Source organism: Hyposmocoma kahamanoa, unplaced genomic scaffold, assembly GCF_003589595.1.
Source record: "Hyposmocoma kahamanoa isolate Upper Pololo Valley unplaced genomic scaffold, ASM358959v1 76, whole genome shotgun sequence".
Lineage (NCBI taxonomy): Eukaryota > Metazoa > Arthropoda > Insecta > Lepidoptera > Cosmopterigidae > Hyposmocoma > Hyposmocoma kahamanoa.
The window spans coordinates 7,905,332-7,931,725 of NW_020653900.1; the positions used below are offsets into that span (position 1 = coordinate 7,905,332).

The 26,394-nt window shown below is 35.8% G+C and overlaps 1 protein-coding gene across 4 annotated transcripts; it reads right to left on the bottom strand.

Moving 5' to 3' along the window:
• Positions 1 to 249: 249 nt before the first annotated feature.
• LOC113232421 (rho-related BTB domain-containing protein 1) lies at positions 250 to 25,999 on the bottom strand. 4 transcript variants are annotated; one of them, XM_026467138.1, is made up of 20 exons: positions 25,863 to 25,999; positions 24,584 to 24,766; positions 23,593 to 23,696; positions 23,177 to 23,260; positions 22,989 to 23,102; positions 22,709 to 22,916; positions 22,432 to 22,524; positions 22,029 to 22,184; positions 21,848 to 21,933; positions 20,834 to 20,960; positions 20,495 to 20,632; positions 19,368 to 19,391; positions 17,850 to 17,963; positions 14,173 to 14,343; positions 12,840 to 13,027; positions 11,883 to 11,943; positions 11,629 to 11,762; positions 9,388 to 9,509; positions 2,753 to 2,858; positions 250 to 1,421 (listed from the first exon to the last, which is right to left on the bottom strand). In XM_026467138.1, exons 2-19 carry the CDS (start codon positions 24,761 to 24,763, stop codon positions 2,770 to 2,772), a joined length of 2,193 nt encoding a protein of 730 aa, XP_026322923.1. In that variant the 5' UTR covers positions 24,764 to 24,766; positions 25,863 to 25,999; the 3' UTR covers positions 250 to 1,421; positions 2,753 to 2,769. The 4 variants fall into 4 exon arrangements, with proteins under 4 accessions (XP_026322923.1, XP_026322924.1, XP_026322925.1 ...); XM_026467139.1 differs by lacking the exon at positions 25,863 to 25,999 and adding an exon at positions 25,121 to 25,194; XM_026467140.1 differs by lacking the exon at positions 25,863 to 25,999 and having other exon boundaries at positions 2,753 to 2,855; positions 24,584 to 24,763.
• Positions 26,000 to 26,394: the final 395 nt, after the last annotated feature.

Genomic DNA, 26,394 nt, shown 5'->3' on the forward strand with positions numbered 1-26,394 from the left:
AAAATGAAAAACTCGGTGTTCACAAGGAAATGTTGCAAACTCTGTATTTAGCTTTATAGTAAGAAACAAAAAACTATTTTGGTTACGGTCACTTTTCTTGAAAAGCAGCTATATTGCCCCCTATCATAACTCACGTAATCGACATTACTAGCGGAAAAAATGGCGGGCTTTTGAAGATACAAGTACAGTTTTTACAAAGATTATTTTTATTTTAAGTATATTATGAAGAAAATACGTAGAAAGAAATAGTGATGAAGTAAGTTAGAACTATATTCCTTATTTTAAACCAAACCACAACAGATTTTATCCTGAAAATTCCACTGATTACGAATGTAAAATTTTTGTTCAAAGTGACGTGATTTAAATGAGTAAATCCTGCCGCTTAAAAGACTATTTAGCAAACACAAACAAGGGACCTAAGAGATTTAATGGACAGTGAAAACATAATGTATTAGAACTACAATGGAATATATTTATCGAGAATCCCGATAATTAAACGAAGACATGGCTCCAAGGACTTGTATCCAAGCCATTATTAGCGAAATTGAGTTAATAACATATCTAGAATCCGCGAACCGAGGTTTACAATCCTCGGTTTTCTTATATATTATTTGGTTCCAGTTTTATTGTAAATCAAAATCAGCGTAATTGACATTTTTCCAAGAAAAAATAAATTTTGTATGGCAACATCTCGAAAATTACCAAAGTGCAAATCTATGTCTCCAATGCCAACTTTATTAAATTTATTGGTAATTTTCTGTTATTTTTGTATACAGCCATATTTGTTTAGTAATATTATGCTTCCAGAATTTTGTGAAAAAACAAGAAAAACAAAATAAAAACAGAACTGATCCAAAAATTAAGGGCGTAGTAATAATAATGCACGCCCGGGAATCGAACCTGGGACCTCTGCGTGGCAGTCCGGCATGGTAACCGTTCGGCCACGGAGACAGTTAAAGTATTCATTGGAGATATGGAAATGCGTTAGTTATGACAAGGAGACAGTACATATTAATGACGTCAGCTTATTGCTACCGCATACATGATCGCACATGCAGCTGGGCGCGATCAAATACAAAGTGTACGGAGTAATAACGACAACAACATCCCTTCAGTTTTAATTAATAATTGATAAAAAGATTTACGAATTTAGAAATGATTCTAATGAGCTAAATATTCTGAAATACCGACTTCTTAACGTGACGTAAAAATAGCAGTCAAGTGTTTACTATCAAATTACAATTAACATTACGAGAGTGCAACACTATAAATAATTAGAAATTATTATAATCCATAGTTAGTGGTAATTAATTCGAATTATAATTACTATTTAGGTGTAAACGTGGAACAGTACGAGTATAGTCAGTATCGTGCTCATGAAACACATTGACACTGGCAGGAGCACCGCGAAACGGAGAGATCTGGAGAGAAATTGTTCGTATTAAATGAAGTAGAATAAAATCTGTGTATCAGGATTACGCTCATAAAAACAGTATGTAAAGGACCTATACGGGGTGATAAAAAAACTACGTTTTTTACTAATAAAACATATCTGTAATTATTTTTTGTTATTGTTATAATTGTCACGATCATTTTAGCGTATGAGTAACGTAAAATAATAATATTAATTATTGGACTCCACATCCGAATTGCTCTCTTTAGCACCGGGACGCGTTGTCAATCAAATTCGGTGTTTTTAGGAAAACCGTCAGAACTTGTTTAATTGTTAAATATTAAAAAGAAAAATAGTTTTTTTTTTATTATAGAGCAAACTCTCTTATGTTTTCATCACCCTGTATATCAAATAGGTACAAACTCATTACTGATAATCTCAGTACAGAGTACTAAAAAAACCGACCTCAAAAGTACGTGGAATTACATCTGTTTGCCAAGTTTTATTGAAATCGGTTACCGGAAAGTGCGCAAACCCGGATTCATCCCCTAGTTCGCCACTATACGGACCTTGATACAGGAGATAATAAAAATCGGTTCTCAATACTCAAAGTATATTGAGAGAGAAAAACGCCTTGAATTGGGGAATAGCAACATCAACCATTAAAATAATTGCTCCTTATAATAAAATTTAGGCGCTATTTATAAAAATGAATCTTAAAGCGTGAACAGCCACCCTTAGAGGTGGATAATTTTGTTCAAAATTAAATGGGATCACTATGGAGGTACCCTCTTTCCAACTAAAAAGAATCATCAAAATCGGTTCACAGATACCGGAGTTATCGCGTAACATACACACAAAAAACCTCCTCCTTTTTTTGTCGGTGAAAAATCAGAGGAAAATAAGTTCGGTAGACATAAAGCGGTTAGTGGAGAACGTTCGCTTCGAGGAGAGGGTTCTCAAAGTAAAGCAAAATATTTATTTACGTTCAATTTACATTGCTCCGGAGCGGAATGGAAGCGATTGTTTGTACCCATAGCATAATGAACTTTATGTGTGAGCCAAAAAACAGGTCGCACGTCTTCCGAAGGGTCCTCGCGCAGTCTCGGAAATTCCCGCATCTACCGCAAGTTCATTGTGCTATGTACAATTTGGCGCCTTATGGCGCCACCACGTGTAAACGGCGAGTCGACTGTCTTCGGCAAGACGAAGTAGTCTGCCGAAGGCAGACGACCCGGTGTGAATGCTCCATTAGCCGCCCAACAGCTATTAAGTGTTATTATTTATAGTATAAAGACTAGTCTTAATCCGATTTTAAATCATAAGTAGGATTAGGCAAAATTTAAAAAGCAGACCGACCTCCAGTAAGGCAGGTGTCAGAGCGGCGGGTGAGGTACATCAGCGCTACGGCATAGCGCCGTCGTTGCGTCAGGGCCCGGCTCGCTCTCGCGACGCACTTTGCCTACAACATACACAACACAAAGGAAGGTAACATAAAGTATATTGTTTTATTAGGACAGAAAATAGGTTAGTGTAAACGAATTAACGGCTTGAAACGGTCAGAAAAAAAAATTGTACGTAGTCGAAAACGAACGACACGCAGGCGAAACGAACGAAGTCTATTTCACTCTTATTTCATAGACATAAAGCTATTTCTGAGCGACCCAAGCCAATTTCGTATCGATAAGTGTAGGTCACTCTCTTAGGCGTTATCTAAATATAAAAAATGCTAACTTTTAAACAGAATTATAAAAAAGAAAATAATTTGTACACTATGCCCGAAAATATAATTGATGCATAGTTCATCGCTGTAGGAAGTAAAATTTTTCATTAGCACTCACATTCTCTAGTAGGTACTCTGAATTAGTTTTGCAACGTAATTCAGATCACCACTATGTATATTTAATTATCTGCATGTATTTTTGTAACACCGATCAGTGAAGCAATAAGTAAAGAAAGTTCTCATGTGGTACCCGATTTTAAAGTAAAGTCCCATACTAAGTGCCATTTAACAGCCGTCAAACATTTCTACAATCTAATTAATAATACACTTGACTCTACCGTTCCATATAAGATCAACACATATCACAAAATTTCTCATTATCCTGATTGGTATAGCTCGGAGCTAATTAATTTATTGAAAATAAAAAATCACTACCATACTGTATTCAAAAGTACTAAGTATATATTACTATATTACGGGTTTTTCTATTTTTATCGCAAACGATGCAAGTTGCTGACGGCTGAATGTTACTGTGCTCATATAAATAAAATAGAAAACAATATCAAGTTTAGCCCAAGAGCATTTTGGTCGCATGTTAAATCGATTAGACAATCAAACGATCCGTCTTTGTTCGGGAGATCCAATTCACAGGAAGTCGCAGACGATTTCGCAACATTTTTCAAAAACGTCTATCCGACATAGGCTCCCATATTGAATCCCAGTGATGCTTTTGCTGTTGCAGCTGCGCCAATTCGCTCATCATACCAGCTGTTGTCCGATCGACATATTATTGTAGACCAAATAACGAAATTTGATATTTATAGCGCTATGAAACAACTCAAGCCTAAACTGACCCAAGGCCCGGACGGTATTCCACAGTCAAAGATTATTTATTCCATAGGTAAAATAAATTTATACTTGAAAACGTCACATTTAAGCTACTGCTCGTTCACTACGCTGACCTCCCTGAGAAGAACGAGCAAGAAACTCTAGGGATTGCTCTTTTCAAATAAACTTAAATGCTATGGAATACACTTTGAATCAAATTTGTGTGGATTCTGGAGCCATGTCGTCTTTCCATACATCTTTATCTAACACGTAGTCTTCAATTTTGTAATATGATTTTTCGATCAAAATATTTTTAATGTAGTTTTTAAACTTAGGAAATGATAAACTTAATATATGCTCCGGAATCTCATTGTAAAAACGTATAAATACAGTTCCCCATAAAAGAGTTGTTTACCTTGGTTAAACGAAATCGTGGTACCATGAGTTTGGAGCTCTAAGGTTAATATTATGGATATCTTCTTTCTTATTGAGTGTGTGCGTTATTATTATTATTGAAATTATGTATATTTTTACGGGCATATAAAATATTTGAGTAAATTTACTGTGATGCCATAGTCATGATACCAGTCTCCTTAAGTGCTGAGTGCATCAATCTGCGGTATGCGTAATTTATTAAAAGTGTGTGAGGGGTATGCGATAGACCACGGACTTAAATATAATACACGTAAAAGCCAATACATGGTATTTGGGAACGGGCGTAAGTATAACTCTGAGCTACCTCAAATCAAACTTAATGGTATAGACCTTCAGAGGGTAAATCAATTTAAATATCTAGGGCATATACTTACGCCTGATCTCAATGACAATAAGGACATGGAAAGGGAACGTAGGGCTTTGTCGGTCAGGGCGAATATGATCGCACGCAGATTCGCAAGGTGTTCGGGAGAGGTAAAAGTAACGATCTTTAGAGCGTACTGTACCTCCTTTTATACCTGTAGTCTGTGGCGAGAGTTTACGAACCGGGCCTACAGGGCCCTACGGACTCAATACAATAACGCGTTCCGGGTGTTGATGGGGCTGCCCCGCTTCTGTAGCGCATCAGGGATGTTCGCCGACGCGCGCGTGGACGGCATGGACGCCACTGTGCGCAAGAGGTGTGCGTCCCTGGTGTGCCGCGTGCGGGCCAGCCCCAACTCCGCTCTCCGTGTCATAGGGGACAGGGATGACTGCCCCTATATTAGGCATTGCTGCGGGTTACATGCTCCCAAGCATGTAATCAGATTTTAATTTAAGTTCAATTTTAATTTTAATTTTATTTCAATATTAATTTTATTTCAATTTTAATTTATTTTCAATTTTAATTTAACTTAAATTTTCATTTAAATTCAATTTTAATTTCATTTTAATTTAAATTCAATTTTAATTTTTAATTTTAAGTTTTACTAACTTTAGATTAAGTTCACATGTATGTACTAACAAGTGAGTCTATTGTTACTCGAAATAAAAAGTTATTATTATTATTATTATTAAACTTTTCTCTGAGAGATACCCGAGAGCCTAGACGGTACACAGAACGAATCGCTCGTTTTTGCAATACAAATATGGTTTGAATATCTGCCGCTTTACCCCACATGAGAATCCCGTAGGACATTATACCATGGAAGTAACTAAAGTAAACTAGTCTAGCAGTACTAACATCGGTAAGCTCACGTATTCTGCGGACTGCGTATGCAGCGGAGCTTAATCTGCTGGCCAGGGATGATATATGTGGAAACCACTGAACTTTACTATCTAAGGTCACTCCCAAGAAGACTGCTTTATTAACAAGGTCTAACTTTTCTCCGTTTATTTTTATGCTTGGACTAGTCGATTTTACGTTAGGTAATTCAAATTTAACACATTTTGTCTTCTTGGCATTAAGCAATAAATTGTTAGCATTAAACCAATAAACTACCTAGGATAATAAAGGATTGCAGGGAAGCATTCACTAACCCCCTATGCCATATCATTAATTTGTCCCTAAAATGCAATACATATCCCAATGTTTGGAAAACGTCAAAAGTCCTACCAATACGTAAATCGGGTCACAAACCTGAAATAAGGAATTATTGCGCCGTGGCTGTTTTATCTGTTTTTGCAAAAGTTATGGAAACCGTTTTGTACAAGTATATTTATGAACAACTTAAGGGGTGGTTCTGTGATTAACAGCACGGATTTCTTACAGGTCGCTCTACTGCCTCCAATCTTATGAATATTACCACGACCATCTCTGACGAGCTAGACTCCAGAAAGCAAGTTGACGTAGTTTACTTGGACTTCCAGAAAGCATTTGATCAAATTGATTGTTATTGTTCTACTAAGGAAATTAATACTTACCGGTTTCTCAAAAAACCTAACCGCATTTTTCGCGGGACTACTTGGCAAACAGTCACCAATATGTATATTACAATAGATGCTTATCTCTACCTTATCAAGTAAACTCTGGTGTAGGTCAAGGTAGTTGCCTTGGACCACTCCTGTTTTTAATTGTAATAAATGATTTGCCACTGACTATCCGACACAGCGAGTGTCTCATGTTCGCAGATGACGTTAAATTGGCCAGGACGATTAAGTCTGATGCAGATTGTGTGTTCTTGCAAAGGGACATTGATAACGTGAACAGGCGGGGAAGATATAATAGTTTACAGTTGAATGTTGAGAAATGTACAGTTGTGTCTTTTTCTCGTGCTCGCAAACAGGTAACTAGTAATTATAAAATAAATGATACTCGGATTAGTCGATCTAAATCAGTCAAAGACTTAGGCACATGGTTCGACACTGAGCTCACTTTCCGAGAACATATCACAAAAATTTCCCCCAAGTGCCTCGGTTTCGTCTTAAAACAATCATAGTCGTAAAAACCAACCTCACGTCGTGTCTTTTGTATAACTCTTTAGTTCGAAGCAAATTGGAATGTAACGCTATCATTTGGAACCCCGTCCATCACAACCACACACAAACATTAGAGAAAATTCAGCAGACATTTGCTCGAAACTTATACAAGAAGATGTACGGATATTACCCCTACTTTATCCCACAGCATTTATTTTAGGCATGGTAAATTACAGAATGCGTCTCACTTCTAAGACGCAATCTGGCTCTGGTAACTTATGTGTTTCGTCTGGTACAGGGAATAATATACAACCCATTTTTGTTGTCCAAGGTAGGCTTTGTGGTACCTAGAACTAATCTGGTACGATTTCATAGAATGAGGTTATTTGCAGTACCTACCACACGATGTAGAGTGAGTGAGATGGCCCCCCTGCCCCGAGCACTTAGGTATCTAAATCAGTTGCTTAACTTCGACTCCTCATTGGACCTTTTTGCATGCTCAGAAACAAAATTCATATTTTCCGCAGGACGCTAACTGGAGTCCTTGACCGGAGACAGCAGTATTAAGTGTTAGTTTAAAATGTAATAACAAATGGATTTTATCGCTTTTTGTCATTAATGTTAATCTGTAATAATTTATTGTTTATGGTATTGTATTTATAATTTTATCTATTTTCATATTTTATACACTTTTGTAATTGACTTAAGATTGATTGTACATTTAGCTTTAAGTCTTACTATTGCGTTTGGGTTGACTGTAAGCAATATGTAATAAATAAATAAATAAATTTAGCATTAGTTTATCGCCATTTTTCAATATGGCTGCCATAGAAGTATTTTTTGGCGGTAGATGACGATTTGCTCTAATTCACTTGAAAATAGGCAGGGTCTCTATGGGTGTTTAATTATAATTTCCGGTCAAAATTTATTTTTCGCCATTTTTTAATATGCCTAAGGCTGCCTAACAAACTTTTTTTAGCGTTGGTAAAATTTTGCTCTAATTCTACTGAAAATCGTGATGAGGGGTTCTCTATGGGTGTTTAATAATAATTTGCATTCAAAATTTACTTTTTACCGTTTATCAAGGCCGTAGGCCGAGGTCTAGAGGAGGGCGAAGCCCGAAGCGTCCGCACGCCACCTTACGTAGATAGTATACGGGGACTAGATTTCACAATTGTTCAAAATGTAAGGCATACTTCCCGATGTAGTGGAAATAATATCTTATTTACTTATACAACTTATAGCGTCGTTGTATCTCGACTGTCTCTCTGTTAGATTCTTTTTTAATGGAAGATATACCCAAAAGAGAAGTATTTAAGGAAAATATGCCAGACAATCACTCCAAATTTCTGGTCTCAAACTAGGGAATTTGCTGTACTATGAGTACCAGAGTAACGATAATTCTGAAAGCAATACCCAGAATACCCTGACCAGGACCAACTTAAAAATATTTTTTTCATAAATTGGCTCAAATAAGGGATCGAATCTGGAACCTCCACATCAAGCGCCCATAGTACTAATCACTGTGCCACCGAAGAGCATAAGCACACCCCGTAATCCGAAAGCGACCACGCGCCGCAGGCCGAGCCCGACCCCACCGTGGCTCGTAGGTGGGGTACAGGGCTCGTATCAATAATGTACAGATGACCCCGGGAGTTGTAAAGTTTTAAATAGTTTCATAGTAATTAAAACATAAGTAATAGTTAAATATTTTGCCTTTATTTTTTCAAAGAACATTTAAAAATAAAAAGCGTAACGAAATAAACATTTTCGAAATCGTATACAAGCCTAAGTCAGTCAGTCAAACCTAAAAGTGGTATCTAAATATCGAGTTCTTAGGTTTTCGTGATTGTTACACATAGGAAATGAAACTATTTTTCCGGATTTAAATCGCGCATATTTGTTTTTTCAAACAAACCGACCAATCAACTCGAAGACTGTACCACCTCAGTCAACCGTGACCATGGGACCTGTAAAGGGCCCAAAACGTCGGTTTGTTTGAGAAAACAAATATACGCGATTTAAATCCGGAAAAATAGTTGCATTTCCTATGGTATCTAAATGTTATTTCTTGTAAAAAAAAAACAAAGTAAATTACAAATAACCATCAAAATTAGCGGAGATACTTTTGTAAGTCAATGGGAGATACGTTAAATTTGCTCGGGCAAGCAATTTTAAACTCTTTTCTGTGCAGGTCATGATCTTCAGCTTAATAAAGTTAGGATTATGAATACAAAGATGGAACACAGAAACATTTTTTCGTCGACCCGTTGGGACTTGAACCCACGTCCATGTTGCATTGCTCTTACCAACTGAGCTATGGGTCCAGTTACCGAGCCGTCGAAATTCTCTTATGTGTTTTTGTTATAGATTGTTTGTACTGGCTTTCGCCATTCGTCGCCGTTAGTGACATAGTGAGAGATTTTTAAATAATCTTCTCACCAATGTAATAGACTTATTCAATAATAATAAAGCGCCAGACAACTACACCAATTACCTGGGGATTCCCGATGCTATGAGTACCAGAACAACAGAATTCACTTCGGGGCGCTACCCAGAACATCAGATTAGAAACAAGTTAGAAAATTACATCTTCTTAAGATTAACTTACTAGCGAAACAGAGACAGCCAGTCTGCTGACTAGCCTGCACCGATGTATTGGGACGAATATCCTTCATCTCCTTACTTTGTTCCGTCAGGCACTTCTGGTAATAGTCGTATTCTTTCACATACCTAGAAATAGAAAGTTATTATAAAATTTTGTTTTTCTATTAAAGTGGCAAGACCTCGTCTAAGCTATCACATCATTACGCAGCGTGTATTGACGCTTGCATATGACGCGTAACAGAGATAATTGATCTCTGTTACGCGTCATATGCAAGCGTTTTTTACAGAGGCACACACTCGTAGCCCCGCACTAGGGAAACCCTGTATCGCGGGTGCCATGGACACACAATATTTCTCCGGCCACGGGACCTCTTATCACCTGAAGAGGATGTCGAAGAGTATGAAAAATAATATGTTTCAGAGATTGTCACGGAGGAGTGGCATAAATGTTTTCAAAATTGGTTCATTCGTATGAAAAAGTGCATTAACGCTAACGGAGAATATTTTGAGAAACAATAAATTCATTTCTGACCATTCATAGTACTTTTTTTTTTATTCATTCCGGAAACTTATAGTGCGCCTCACGTATCAAGGTTATTTGTTAAATACTAACAACCTCAAAGGACTATCTATATTACTAATAGGTTTCATAAACAACTTTTCTTCCATGACTTTTTACAAAACATATACCGCAGTTTGCGGATACTGCTACGCTTTGCAGTGGGCGGTCGTTAGGAGACGACTTCTTCCATCAGCTGCCTGAGGTCAGAGACCTATCTGCTAATATTCTTGAAATCGATGGTCAATGTAATTCCAGCGAAACTCCACTGAGACTTAATTGCTTCCGTGACCGAACGGTTACCATGCCACGGACCGCCACGCAGAGGTCACAGGTTCGATTCCCGGGCCGGGAGAAATATTTGTATGGCCTACATTTATTTCTTTCGTGACTTTGGGTGTCATTTTGGTTGTCTGTGTGTGTCCACGGCACCCGCGATACAGGGTTTCCCTAGTGCGGGGCTATGTTGAGTGTGTGCGTTATTATTATTATTATTATCATATTTATTTTAAACTCTCGCCTCTCCCAAGGCCTAAAAAATTAATTATTAATTATTAATTATTAAAATTAAAAAAATTAAAATTAAAATTATTAAAATTAAAATTATTAAAATTAAATTAATTATTATTAATTAATTATTATTATATTGCAATTATGACAATATTTGTTATTCTGCTAAAATCTAGTTGCAATGACAGTTGAATCTCAATAGATTGTCAGTGGAAAGGTAGTGATGGCATTTAATCATTCAATCACTAATAATCGAAATTACTACGCAAATCTTAATTTTTATTTCGTTTAATCAGCAATTTAGTCTTCAAATTAAAACTTTTGAAATAAGTTGATCGTGACATTGGTGTTTTAGTCCTCGTGCTCCTACAGTAGGAGCATGAGGAAACAGAAAAATTCTTTCACTTCAAATCGACCAGTTGAACTTGAACTTTGCTGTAATGAGAATTGATATTTAAAAGTGATATAAGACCCATTTGCCTGATGAGTTGCCAGGGATGGATGGCCCTTATTTCGTCTTTATATCTGGTTATATACTCGATGTCTCCGCCTAACATTTGCTCATTAAATAGCTTTAGGTGCCCAAAAGCTCACAGATTCATATGACATTCGCACATGGAAGAAACGCTCAAGACTAGTTAAAGTAAGTTCTCTTCCACGCATCGCAGACCATATCTCCCTTTAATATTTTTTTTTATAATATCAAGTGACGGGACGAACACGTCGTGCGCCTAATGATCAGCTGCTACACGCCTGTCCATAACACTTGCAGTGCCACTCAGAACTTTAAATCGCAAAGATTTGAAGGGCACTGCCACTGTTCCCGTCACCCTGAGACATAAGTTGACAAGTCTCATCTGCCTGAAATTTCACCAGCACCCTTACCCTTCAAGACTGGAACACAGTAATGCTGACATTACTGCTTGGCGGCTGAAATAGGAAAGGTGGGTACTTCCCTGGACGAACTCTCTCACGAGGAGCTCTACTGCCACCAGTTTAGCCTCTAAGACTTTTCCCGCACTCCGCAGACCAAAGGGAACTCAAACTTTTAACTGTTTTGGATAATATACGTAGTAATTACCAATTACCAGACAAATATGGTCATGATAATTACAAAACCTATGTCTATGAATATGGTAATTACAAGACAAAAATGCTTATGAATATGGTAATTACCAGACAGGCGGCCATCGATTGTCGGATAGGTAGTCCCTGGTGGCGGGGCTGAGATGTTTCGCGCGACAGGCGCGGTCATATGCGCCGCACAAACGCCACTGGCACCACTCCCATAGCGTATTTGCATTGTGCAACTGCAATGCACGCAGACAGTTATTTCATAAAACGGCCACTGATACCGATTCCGGTTAGTACTTGATCAATCTTAACATCATGTTAATGGCGTCTGAATTCATCGCTCAACAAAAACTTACCTTGACAGGCTCTAGTAATGACAAAGCTATCTCGACCACTTGATCGTCATCGCCACAGACTCTGTTATTAAAGAAACACGATTAATATTACGTAATCACTTAAAACAGGAGGGGAATACACAATCACTGTCTACCGCGCCGCGCGCCGCGAATCACGGAGGGCTGACTGATGGAAAGCGTTCATTTTTAGGATATTAAAAAAATCGATCGTATAGAGATAAAGCTAAAGTTTACTTTAGCATAAATATCTTATTTATAGCACATGGACTCATTGAAGATCGTACTCATGTTCATGCCAATGTTGCTTCATTCCCTTTCTAACCCACACATCTTCCCTAACACATTCAATCATTTTCATTCTACTGCCAGAGGGGTCGCTAAAACACCTAAAATTCTTATTGGTCATGCTCATTGGCACCACTCCCAGCCAGAGTAACTCTGACCCGGACAAGCCGGATATACCAGGGGGCACAGTTTAAGGAAGTGACACGCCCGTCATTGTGGAGGGGGAGACTAATCAGCCACAGCCGACGGCCAGATTCCTGCCAGCTATGAAACGCGTGACAGAAAGTAGGTAGTAAGAGTAGTTAGTTATTTGGGTAGGTAGTCGGGTATTGTTATTAGAAATTAGCATTGATGGTAATGAGGTCGCCATAACACCTAAAATTTTAAGTACTAAATTTAAACTTAACGTCCATAAGCCTACTTTTAAAAACAACATTATTTTGAAATCTGTCCCATGTTATAATATTCACGGAAGAGAGCTGATATCTGAAATACAGATAATTAATTATTATATAACTCAGACACAAACGTCTTACCCTAATGCAATGTTGCAAGTTTGACACTATTAATGTCAAATTTGTCTAAAAAAAATCAATGTCAAAAACCAAAATGGACCTGTCAAAGAAGGCTATGAAGTAAGCCTTTGATGTGATAATTAAAGTAGGAACTTACCTATCTTGATGCTGTAACTGATCTATAACCCTGGCCTCGACCAGTGTGACCAATCTATTCATGCAGAGACGGTTGGCAAGCTCGAGGAGCTCGAGGCATCGAGTCGGTTCAACCATTGGTATCTTATCTGAGTAGATATAGCATAGGAGTATGTGGAACGCGTACATCTTTACCCCGGGGAAGGAGATCTGATAAAAAAGAGTAAGTACATCAAATGATTGTATCTTTACAACGGACCAATATGTCGCACACTGAGTATGACAGTGACAATGCAAAATTTTTGATTTTGAGTAATGAACAATTAAAGTTCTGAAAATTATGATGACTCCAATTCCTTACTCAACGAATATTTTTGAATGTGGTTTTAGTTAAAATAAAGGGGAACCTACATAGTTTTTAGAAGTATTATACAAATTTTCACCTACCACAACAAATAAAGGTATTTTTGAGAATTTCCTTTAGTATCACTATTCCTCATAATCTTTTCATGTATAAAATGTTTCGGAGTAAAATAACATTTGTACAATAACATTATTAATATTTTATTCTTATTTAATATTTTGATAATAATAGCCGGATTTGATTATCTTTATTGAATTAAAATGAAAAACTTTAAAATATGGCTCCTCTTGGTATTTTTCATAAACATAGTTCTAAACACAGTGTATGTATATACGTAATTTAAAAAATTTGACAATTGAAATGAACTTGAGCTGTACAGTAATTGAACAGTAATTGTGATGAACAATGGGTCGAGGATGATTGAAATGAAACAAGTTCGACTATTTATTCCATAAGCGTGACCAATGTTCAGCCGTTAGTCGATAGAATATTTATCAACTGCAATCACTAGCTGCTCGCAAGCGGGCAACACTTTTGCGCTGTGAACTGTCATTTTACTCAGTAAAAAGGCAGACTATAAATTATTATTTTTTTATTATGCAATATCGTCACAAAGGATTCATAACAACAAATTGTGCCATTAAATTTAATATTAAACTTCGAAAAGAAAGGGATAAATTACTCTATAACTCATCCACTACCAGAATAGATCTGGTTCAGCAACCTTGTACCATATTACACTTAATGCAAAACGACACTATCCAAAAAACTCTCGTCTCCTACGCCCCGTTCCCCTTATACAGCATTACGTCATGTAGTAAATTCTAGGCAAACAACGTACGTTATACGGGGGTTTTTGAATTATAAAGTTCATACTCTAAATCCAAGATGACGTTAAAAATAAAAATAAATAGTTTTTTATATAGTGTTCGTTCTCAGTGTGCGATATTACTCTACGTAATATGACGTTCTGCTTCACTTTTCGACTTACCACTCTAGAAGTGCTTTCCCTAAAGTGGCCCTGGAACATTGCCTTCATAGGATCGCAGCGGGCCATTAATAAAGCTCTGTGTGCGAGGTGGATTCCATCATCCAGATCAAATGTCACATCGGCGAAGAGATTGCGCTCTACATACATTTCGCGTAGTCTTTGAGGTAAAGGCTGAAAGAATACTTTTGTTAATATTTACTTATTAGGTCTTAGTGTATGTTTTTTAACTGGAACATTATAGAGTACCTACTCCGAAACCACAGCAGATGCAGGGGAACTATCATGAGCAGCATTAAATATTTTTTATTTATTCATTATTTGGGAAACGTATAGTTTACAATTGGTATACATAATTATAGTATAAAAAACGTATTTCTTAAATCAGCAATTTATTTATAGTTTCCACTAATAAATAAAATATTTGTAATTTTTATGGAGATAGCTTCGGTAGCTCACAAGTAGTTCATAATTTATCAGGTTAGTTTTTTAAATATGAATAAAAGTAATTTTTTTTTTTATATCTATCGAATCAGTTTTATGTTAGTTTAATTTTATTAAATTGCAAGAAAAAACTGAAGAGCAGAAGTTAAATAAAAACTTTTTCTCGCTTTATGAACCTGATGAATTTATAAGATACCATTGTAAGAAAGTCGGTATACGTATGTATAACCATGGACCAATAAGTCAAGAGGACTGCTAATGGCTATACAAAGCAGAGTAGTCGAGTATTTAGTATCTATTGGTACTCCAGATGTCGCTACCATTACCAAATACCTTTTTTTGTAATAACATAATTTCTATTGATAACAAACAAATCAACCAGATGGCGCCATTTGGTTGATTTATTGCACTAATTTTATGGTAAGTGCCGCCGGCTATTCTTTTATTTTGTTTAGGATTAGCGCCATCTACCCATATTAGGAAGCATTTATAAATTAGTTGGTAAATCAAAACAAATCTTTATGAGTAGGTAATAAAACTATTCCATAAAAAATATATAAATACAGTGGTGGTCATAGAATTAGAAAAATCGGCTCTTGCTTCTATTGTTATTACAAATTATCTTAATAACTAAATTTTAACGTGTATAGAGAGAGCATCGACGTATTTACGAGGTTGTATCGGCACATAAAATGTATTATTATACCAGTTTAGCGATAATAAACAACGGTAATTTTACAAAATTAAAACATTTAACATTAAAATACAATGAGAGAATGAGAATTAAAATACAATGGATTGTGCCGGAAAACTTTTTAGAAACAAAAAAAATCAACAGTAAAATCACGAGCAAAGTGAAGAAAACCTCAAATAATTTGCATAAATACTTCATCCAAAAGTGATTAATATTTGGTAGGGTAGCCTCTGTTGTCGATTACAGATTTACAACGACGCGGCATTGATTCTATAAATTTTCACATGTTTCCAAAGAAATACATCTCCATGATTCTACAAAAGCATAGTAAAGTTCGATAATAGTGTCGAATGTAACATACTATGTTTATGCAACAATGTTTTCTTATAGTGTGCCACAAATGTTCTTTTGGGTTTAAGTCCGGGTTATTGGCAGACCACTCTAATACTGTCACAACACTGAGAAACGCTTTAACGCTTTGTGCTGTATGCTTTGAGTCATTATTGTGTTAAAATAGCCAAGTCACTGGCAAATATTCGTTGGAATATGGGATCATTGTCTCCTCTAAGATACTGATACTGATCCATCAGACCTTCAATCTTTCTCACGGTACCGATCCCGTTTCCCGAAAAACATCTCCACACTTTAACAATTCCACCACCGTGCTTAACTGTCTTTTTAGTGTACTTGTTATTCAAAACCTCGCTGATTGGTCTTTGTACATATCGTTTTCCGTCGGAAATTACCAAATTTTGTTTTAGTTTCACCTGAAAATAAAACTTTTTTCCATTTATGAACAGTCCAACGGCCATATTTTCTAGTGAAAGCTTTTCTCTATGTTGCCTGCAAAGAAGTGGTACTTTCCTGGCAACCCTTCCAAACAATTTTCCTTCAACCAGCTGTCTACGGACTAGTCTTGCGGACACGTTTCGAATGTCGTCTTGTGAAAGTACTTCTTTTTTTTTATAACATTAGAACCTTTAAAGGGGCCTTTAAAAGGAGCCTTAGCTAAACAAATCATAAGCATGTCTTCTTGAACAGTGGTCTTCCTTGGACCATCTTTACGGAACACTCTAAACGATCGGCAATTTTTCGATGCGTCCATTTTCGTTTTAAATGTAAATTCACTATAATATTTCTTGGTAGCAGTACCAAGAGTAATCACAGCTCTACTTTTTACACGTTTCTAATAATTTCGCCAGATCTAAGGTAACCGAACTAAACAAGTAAGAAAAGGCGGCAAAATGCATAATATGACGTCCTTGTGAAAAGTGTATTTTAGTTATAAAATTCAAGTTTCGAACACAAGTCATACTTGGTTTCTAATTAGTTGTCCAATTGTCAGTAGGTACTAAGGATATTGACAGTTTTTTTTTAAAAGAATACAAGAATCATCGAGTATATAACTAGAAATAGAGACGAAATGTCATTTAATTTGTTTGAAAACTATTCTGCCAAATCATCACGGAGACAACTGGGCTCCGATTGACGGGCATCGTCAATTGTTTCACTTCAAATCGACCAGTTTAACTTGAGCTTTGCTGTAATGGACGAAAATTGAAAAATTACTTATTAAATATTTAATTACCGATGAAATTATTCATTTTGCTGTTTTTCCCACACCACTGAATGGAACAGCCCCCCATAGTTAGAGATATCTTTATTACCATATTACAATAAATACAGACTATTTTTGGATTATACGGAGACGTACACACACACACAGGTCAGTTGTTGGCGCTGTACTACTTCAGCTTTCTAATTTGTGCTTTCAGCGCAAACGAGAGTTGATATTTAAAAGTAATATCAGTACCATTTGACTGATGAGTTGCCAGGGTGGATGACCCTTATTTCGTCTCTATTTCTGGTTATATACTCGATGACAAGAATACAAGATATTTATTCGCTGAAAAATGTAGTTAACAGTTTTTGTTTCATTGTTTTTTTTTTAATTTTTGTCTCAATTGTCTAAATATTATAACGTATTTTTAAACTAGTATGCGAATGTATATCGTAATGTAGTCAATTAATATTTGACGTCCAATTAATTGCGTTACATGAAAAGACTACCAAGTGACTAAAGGTTCCTAATTATATGACCACCACTGTATATTCATTATTAGTGTCTTCGTTGGTTTAAGAAATACGTCTTATTTATGAAAATTCCTGAAACGTATCGTGGTAATTCCTGGTATGGTGTAAACTGTTTGAATGTCCAGCTTTTTTTATGATACCAAGTGATAGGCCGAACAAGTGTGATCATAATAGTTACAGTGCCATGCAGTGCTTTAAATCAAAAAGATCTGAGGGGCACTGCCACTGCGCCTGCCACCCTGAAACATAAGTTGACAAGTCCCATCTGTTTATAATTTCACCAGCACCCTTACCCTTCAAAATCGAAACTCAGTAATGCTCACATTACTGTTTGGTGACAGAAATAGGTAAGGTTAGGCAGTACTTCCCTTAACGAACTCATTCGCAAGGAACTGTACTGCTACTAAAAATTTCAAATTTTAATGAACAGATGCCACATTAAACTTACCGTATGAAATTGATGCATAAACGCCTTATCGAATAACAGGTGTTGGTCCAAAATGAATTGACTGAGCTTCGTCAATTCGTGGAAGCCTAATAACTCGGCGGCTTGACGAATCTCCTATAGCAAACAAATTGGGAATTTAAATTTCGTTCCAAAAGTCAAAATATAAAATTTTGACGGCAAGTTATAAGCTCCATACGGAGCTTATAAAATTGATAACACTCAACCGCGTGTGGTCAAATTTGTTCGTCAAACCGCGCCGCTCCCGGTATAATGATGACCTCCGTTGAACGGCTTGCGCGTCGGTTTTCATGATATCGCCATCTCTGAGGTCCCGGGTTCGATCCCCTGCCGGGTCAATGTAGAAACTAACTTTTCTTTATTGTCCCGGGTCTGGGTGGTTGTGGTACCATCGTTCTTTCCAATTTCCATAAAACAAGTGTTTTAGTTACTTATTTTGGGATCGGAGCAATGATGTGATGTTGTCTAATATTTCTTTATGATATCTGGAGGTCCTAAGATTAGGAGACAATACGAACATTGATATTAACAAGTTATTTTTGATCGTGAGCGACTTCTTGAACATTACTTGAAAAAAAGACGGTAATACAGGGAGTGTGAATTTTTTTTAGAACATTCTGATCTTAGTGTCTGTACATAAACCGTGTACTGTGTTTCTAATACCTTACAGAAATAATTCTCAGTTATAAAAGTGCATGAATATTTATGTACAGGGAATGTGCGTTAAGTAAAACATTCGTATCTTTAAAAACACTTTTCTCATTCCAAAACTATTAGTTAACCAGTTCGGATAGAAAAATCTTAAATTAGCAATCAGCCACAGTATGGCGAAGTTCGAGTCCAGACGTATCGAATGAATCTTTCTTTGTGTTCCATCTTTGTATTATAATAATAGTGATATTCAATAAAATAAGTTTTTTTTAACTTGTAAATGAAGGTAGTACGTTCTTAATAGGAAAAATCTTGTCAGTGCACTGTTAATCGACCCTTAAAATGTTTAAGATATAAGGGCGCCTTGAAATTAGATGCTGATAGAAGCTCTGCAAAATTTCATATAATGTCTAGTCTGCAAAAATGGCTCGTGTGTGGCGCAAAGGAGGCGCGCCAGCTGCGCTTCTAAACATTGTATGCAAATTAGTAGTGGCGCTTCTATCAGCGTGTAATGTGTAGGCGCCCTAACAAGATATTTTTCACTTTAAACTGGCAATAATTATCGGATTTTGAAAATAACAACATTTCGTTTGACTATAATAGCTACAAGTCGCTGTGTTTTGATTACACTAAAATGTTAAATAATTTGATACACAAACAAATTATAAACATGGGTGATATAATTAGCGTTAATTATAAAACAAAAAAAGGGCTAATTTTTATATTTTTTCTACAATTTAAAAACAAAAATTATAAACATCTAAACGAGCATACAGAGTGTTGCAATAAAAGAATTATAATGATAGAAATTAATAATGATTTTATGTATTATTTATTAATATAATTTACCAGTAGTAATCCAATAGCAGCCGACTGCAGAAGACAATTTTATTATTTAAAAAAATAAATACGTTACTTGCTAATTTATTTTTTAACTTTAGTTTACACATATTATAAATAATAAAAAAAAGAAAGTAATTGAGTGTAATTATAATAAATAATATAATTATTAAGTGTATAAATGATACTCAGGTAAAAACGTTATACAGTCAAGGAATATTAAGACTTCATTTATTTAGATTGTTTTAAAAATTGACCAAAGAATATATACTTGTATTCTTTTTTAGACAAAAACAACAGTGCCCAATAATACTAAGATATGAAAGTGTCCAGACACTTCAGATGTATTCCGTAAATATATGAGATATCAAAAAACTTTAAAACTGATATTGAAAGTACGTTACCTCACGAGTAAAACGACACTAATATCGATGTCGTTTTACTCATTATTAGGTAACGTGCTTTCTTTCTTTTTCTTTCTTACTTCTTTTAAGTTTTTGATAGCTCTTATAAAGTGTACACCTGTATAAAAACATCCGAGTAAATCTATAGTGGCCTCTTCTAATATCGTTCCCTTTATCACGATTGGACATAGCTTGCCATTTTGAGGGAAAAAGTTATTTGCATTCCAAAATGTCACACTGCGTGTCACAACATTGATGTAAATAATTAATTTTGTTTTTAAACGGAGATTGTAGCTAGCCTCGTCCCTTATATCGTTCATACAACAAGCGAGGAAGGCCACTTGCGACAACCGTTGACTGCACGCAAAAAGAACCCTGGAGGTGGTAAAGCGTTTTTTTTTTTAATTAAAAAGATAAAACTTTTGCTACAAATTATTTTTTTATAGTCACAAAAGTATTACTGCGTCTTTATATTCTTGACAATATTACGTATTAAAATATAAGTATAGGATATAGAACCAAAGGTAAGATAATATCACTAAAGAAAGCTTTAAGCCAGTTCAACGGTTACTGCAAATTAAATTGAAATTAATTTATTTCTCAAATAAAAAAATTGTGCTTATAAGGCAAGCAGTCTTCCAAATACGAATCACTGCTTACATTACGTGTAATTAAAATCAGTTGTAGTTATAAACAAATAATAATACTAAACAAAACAAAATAACAACTCACTTGTTGTTTAAAGGCACTGTTGTCCAAAGCCCCGGTGTAAATAAAGTTGATAATCTCCTGCATCACGATTTGGGATATTAACTTGCTCATGGTTACAATGGTTTGCGTCTGTGACGTCGCGTGTTGCACTTTGTCGCACTGGAAATTAGGTATAATCTCTTTGACAAACTGTTTTAACAAGTTCATAGACAATCTCTAAAGTCGGAAAAATCATAGCTGCCTGAACACCTATACACATATACAAATTAAAATTATATTAATATTCGTAAAGATAATTGATTATAAAGCCTACCAACGCCATCTGTCCTAACGTGAATCAGAGAAAAGCCTTAAACTTACTTTGACAACTCGAATAGAGTAAATAGCGGGATGGTTGACCTCTCTGTAGAGATCCGGCGGCTTTTTGCAGCTATCGCTAAGCGGCAGGATCTGACATGACGATCGCCGCTTTATTTGATCCCACACTCTGAAAGTTAATAATTATTTTTTTAGGATACCAAGTGACGCGACGAACGTGTCGTGCGCCTGGTGTTAAGCGACACTCCTGTCCATAGCAGTTGCACTCAAGAGCTTTAAATCGCAAAGATCTGAGGGCCAGTGCCACTGCGCACAGGGTGACCCCTGAGACATAAGTTGACAAGTCCCATGTGCCTATAATTTCCTCAGCGCCCTTACCGGACCGCAGTACGTAAGTATCACGTTAATGTGTTTAGCGGCAAAAATAGGCAAGGGAGCTCTACTGCTACTAAGAGTCGTATTCTAGAACTCTATTCAATGCTCAAGTCAGGATTGCACTGGCAACACAAGCACTGGAAATACGAACCTAATGGCAGGGACTTGAGTATGATTTCGAGTGCTTTAAACCATACTCAAATCCTGACTTGAGCATTGAGTAGAGTTTTAGAATACGACCCTTAGACATTGTATAATCACACCAATTGGATGGTACAATGTGCCCATTATTACTGATATTATAGTCCATTTGTTTAGGTACTTAACTAAATATAAACAATCTTGATACATCTTTTTATTGAAACATATTTTGCAAATCAATAGGTATAAAATTAGGCAGGCCATTTCATATAAAGCTAAATATTTGCATTTTGTATTTGAAGGTAATTAAAAATCATTTTATAAATGTATATTTCATTAAATAGATATACATATCAACATTAAGTAGGGGCACACTGTTTTTGACTTAATTTAGAAAAGTTAGTTTCTTAATTGGTGTACGTAGATAAATAGGTAAACTCTGTATTCACTTCCGTGACAAGAAGATAGTGCTACTTAGTCAAATTTAGAAATCCTATGGAAATATCTAATAAGTGTAATAAATTTTGTATTATTCATTACCTCATCTGTTTAGCTTGGTCTTGTCTGATCAAGTATTCAGTATCTTCATTGAAGTCTCCCGTAGTTGCCTCACCCATGCTGCTAACCTACAAAAGATAATTTTGAAAATTCAACACGTTAATCAATAAATCAAATATATAGCACCACACCATGCCCTGTGGAAATAATCAAATAATCTCACCATACTGCTTTCACTGGAAGATCTAGCCAGTTCAGTGGATAAATGCACAGAGTCTGTGGTGAAGAGGCGGTGGAAGGCCTCGCAGGCGGCTGCCATCATGAAACGATGCACTGGGAAGCCTTTAGCGCCGCAAATTATTACCATGTCAGAGAAATACTGCAACAAATATGAATTTGGATCTAACTATTTTTTACTTTATATTTATGTACAGAGAGAGGAAAACTTGTAGGCTGTTTAAGTTTTTTATTAAGTTTATTCAATTCCAACACCCTGGTATATGACAATTAAACAGGTGCAATGTCTCATTGCTTAAAATATTGCAAGAAACTTAAGCTAACTTCAGTTCTTGAGCTAAAAATATCTGTTTGAATAAAAATTAAGACTATACTAAGCTTAAACTCACTTGTTGACGCAACAATATCGCCATGTTTTCCAAATACGTGCTGTTTGCAATCGACACTTCTGGTTCCATCGGTCTGGGAGGTCTGAAAGGAGCCTGGAAAAGTCATAAATTTTAAACAACATAAGTATCAGGATCGTGCCCTGATGAACCTTATTTGTAATGAATCACATGCATCTACATTATGCCTAAAGGAACCCATATTAGAATAATTTAAAGAGTATTCCAATCTTACTGTTAATAATTGACAACAATTAAAACACAATTACTAATACTTTACCTGCAGCAAAGGCCTCTGTACTCTTTTTAAATTTGTCATCCAGAACCTTTGTTGCCTCCTAGCAATCAAAGCAGCTCGTATAGCATTCTCAAACACTTCGTTTACGCCGTAGTAAGTGAATACTGATGTCTCATAATAGTAAATTCCGAGTTCATGAGCTAATGCACGGCCTTGATCGGGCATTACTAAGTCGCTTTTTCTTGGTGCTCTGAAAATAAGATTAGAAAGAACGTTGTTGAACCATTGGTAAAAAAGATTAGTAGCGTTGATCAATAATTACCTTACAAAGGGACTCCGATCTTTACAGAAGTTCAGATACTTTTCGTCCCTGTACATGTATCGTAGATCGTTTTTACATCCGACTAGTAAAATTGGTGTGTTTGGGCAAAATCGCCTGAAAACAAACATGCACATTATAAGGTATGCTACACACTTAGCTTATGTGAATGGATACCTTATTTACTTTACCTTATTTCTGGATACCACATAGCCCCACAGTTCCTCAATGAAATTGGGTTTGTTATGGAGAAACATAAAAGCACCACATCAGACCTACAATTGATAGGCATAACAACAGAACAACATTCATACCTTCATGTAAGTAGAAATATAACTATGAGCATATTGTCAATGCAAAGTCTTTTTTAAAATTTTGTTCATTTAGTAGCCATTATTAGTGTTAAATATCATTCCTTATTGCTGATTTTTTATTTTTTTAAGGACATCTTTATTTTCAAAATAGCCTTATAATTATTAATAGCACAGACAAGCAAAACAATATAGAAAAATGTAGTTACAAAATAAATTGTAAGAGGTTCTGGCTCCTAAACTAGACAAGTGTCTGTATCTTCTGTTCACTTAAGTAGAACCAAAATGATTCTTACCTTCCATAAGCAAACCTTCTGTCCTTCTCATGGTCACCAAATGTATCCCACAATCTGAGAGAAACATTTACTCCATCTACCACTTCCCAAGATCTTTCTAACACCTATGAGGCAAAAATTAAATTTATTTTACTACAAAATGATATACATTTATTTGTTTATGACATAAATGTAATGTATCCCCGAGAACTTCAAGAATGGTTAGTAGCTGGTGAATTTATCAGTAGCTATTATTATATATAAGATTGTTCATACCAACATACATTGTCAGCATGTCTTAGGGTATGTATGTAGGATAAAGTAGGAATTATGATAAACCCTCTTTCGGAAGATAATCACAATCTAGTGAAGCCAATAAATTCACTCTCTTTTTTTATAATATCAAGTGACGGGTTGAACAAGTTGTGTGCCTGATGGTAAGCTACACACCATCCATAACAGTTGCAGTGTCACTCAGATCTTTAAATTGCAAAGATCTGAGGGGCATTGCCACTGCACCCACCCTGAGATATAAATTGACATGTCCCATGTGCCTGTAATTTCACCAAGACCCTTAGCCTTCACAGCTGGAACACAGTAGTACTCACATTACTGCTTGGCGGCAAAAATAGGTAAGGTAGACTCTTTCACAAGGAGCTCTACTGCTACGCTATAGAATCAATAGATAGTACTATAAACTATTGTAATATTTTTTTGGTATACCACAGTACAGGTATAAGTATAAGGTAAGGTAAGGTATAACTGCCTCCGTGGCCGAACGGTTACCATGCCGGACTGCCACGCAGAGGTCCCAGGTTCGATTCCCGGGCCGGGAGAAATAGTTGTATGGCCTACAATTATTTCTCTCATGAGTTTGGGTGTAATTTGTGGTTGTCTATGTGTGTGTCCATGGCACCCGCGACCCAGGGTTTCCCTAGTGCAGGGCTATGTTGAGTGTGTGCGTTATTTATTTATTATTTATTAAGTAGTAGTCTTTAATTTATATACTCACATCTTTATATATCCGGTACTGATCTATAGCCCATACAGTAGGAACATGTGTAGTTAGCAGCTGTGATAGAGACACATGCTTGTTGCATGCACGAGCACAGATCAACCTAGTCTTGCCCACAGCAGTGTCACCCACTACGACACATTTCACCAGCTCTTGATGAGGCTGCTCGTTATCCATTGTCTGAAAAATATTCCTCATTATTAAAACTCAGTTAAAGTTTTGGTAAAATTTGGTTTCCTATCTTATTTTGTATATACAATGCTTTTATTTACTATAACAAAAAATTTTTAATGGAATTTTGCAGACACAAACGTGGAAGATATTCAGTGGATATTTTATTTAAAACTACTCAAACAAAAATACGTTTTCTTAAATCATACTAGGCGGTCCCGATAAACGCCATATAAGTGACAGTTTCTTCAATTTTTTTTATTAACCCAGTTTATTTTTTTTTATTACCACGTATTTCAGCATGGGTATGCTATTGGAGAACAGAATTAAAACAAAAATAAATTATTTTTCAACAACAATTACCGTAATTCTCCTTGTAGTAAACGGAACCGTTTATCGAAATCAAATCACACCATTTTGTTCACATAAAATTAAACAAAACAAAACAAAACACTGTCGCAAAATTTCAAAAAATTATTTGAGTAAAAATCGATTGTTTTGAATTTTCCCAAAATGTCAAATCGAACATCAAACATCTGTAGGGCTTCTCGTTTCATTATAAAATTAATATAATTCTTATTGTTAATCAAACTAAAAAATTGTTTCTATTAACTGCAATATAAAAAATTATCGTCAATTCTCTAAATCATTTACTTATAAACATAAATACATATGTGTATTTGTTTTTCTACCTTGTTATTTATTTGGCAAAAAGAAAGTAAAATTGTCATTTTATTTATAAATCGAACAATCCCCGACACAATAAACAAAATGAGGACGATTAGTGTGGGACATAGCGTGGACTCACAAAATTAAAAATCTTGGTTTATCAATGTAAAAATTTAACTAAACCATTATACTTACTTATGTATGTACTTAAAAAACAGTCTCTATTAACATTTTTGCAAGTCACTCCCACGTGTGACAATATAATAAACTAGATACTTTTATAGCATTCACCGATTCACTTTTCCAAAAAAATTATAAAAATATTTTTAAGCTTTCTGCTGCATTAAAGTAAGTACAAGCATTGAAATGTGAAGGAGAAATGACAAAGACGCTTTAGGAATATGAACAACAATGTAGGTAAAAAAATATCCCTTACGCTGTCTTCAATGAAACACTTATAATTGATTACAACACTATTTTCCACGAATCCACATTGATCATCTGTGCATTTTCGCAGCGATTGGTAGCGATGATGTTACAACAACCGTACGTTTACTTCCTACAAGTATAGCTGCATTATGTCCCGAAAGGAATTGAAAAATTATTTTAGAGCATCGAGAACTGTTACTGTGCAAACTTCATTTTGTAGCAATGCAGTGTTCTGCGCATGTTTTATGGATGAAACCGTTGCGCAGACACGCGAGCCAACTGAGCGGGGCGCTCTCATTTTAATTTTGTTATTGACAAATTTTGCCAGTCAATGAACTCGAGAAATACTGGATAGACGGTCTCCGGGACCCCTGCCTTAACTGAAGATACGTGTATCCATCGCATACAACATTATAATTATGTTTTAAATTGGGAAATACTCTTCATCCTGTTTAGGAGTTAAGGGTGCGTTCACATGAGGAACTTTATTGAAAACGCCTAGTTCGAGGTCGTTAACAGCGAGAATGTCGATTGTATGT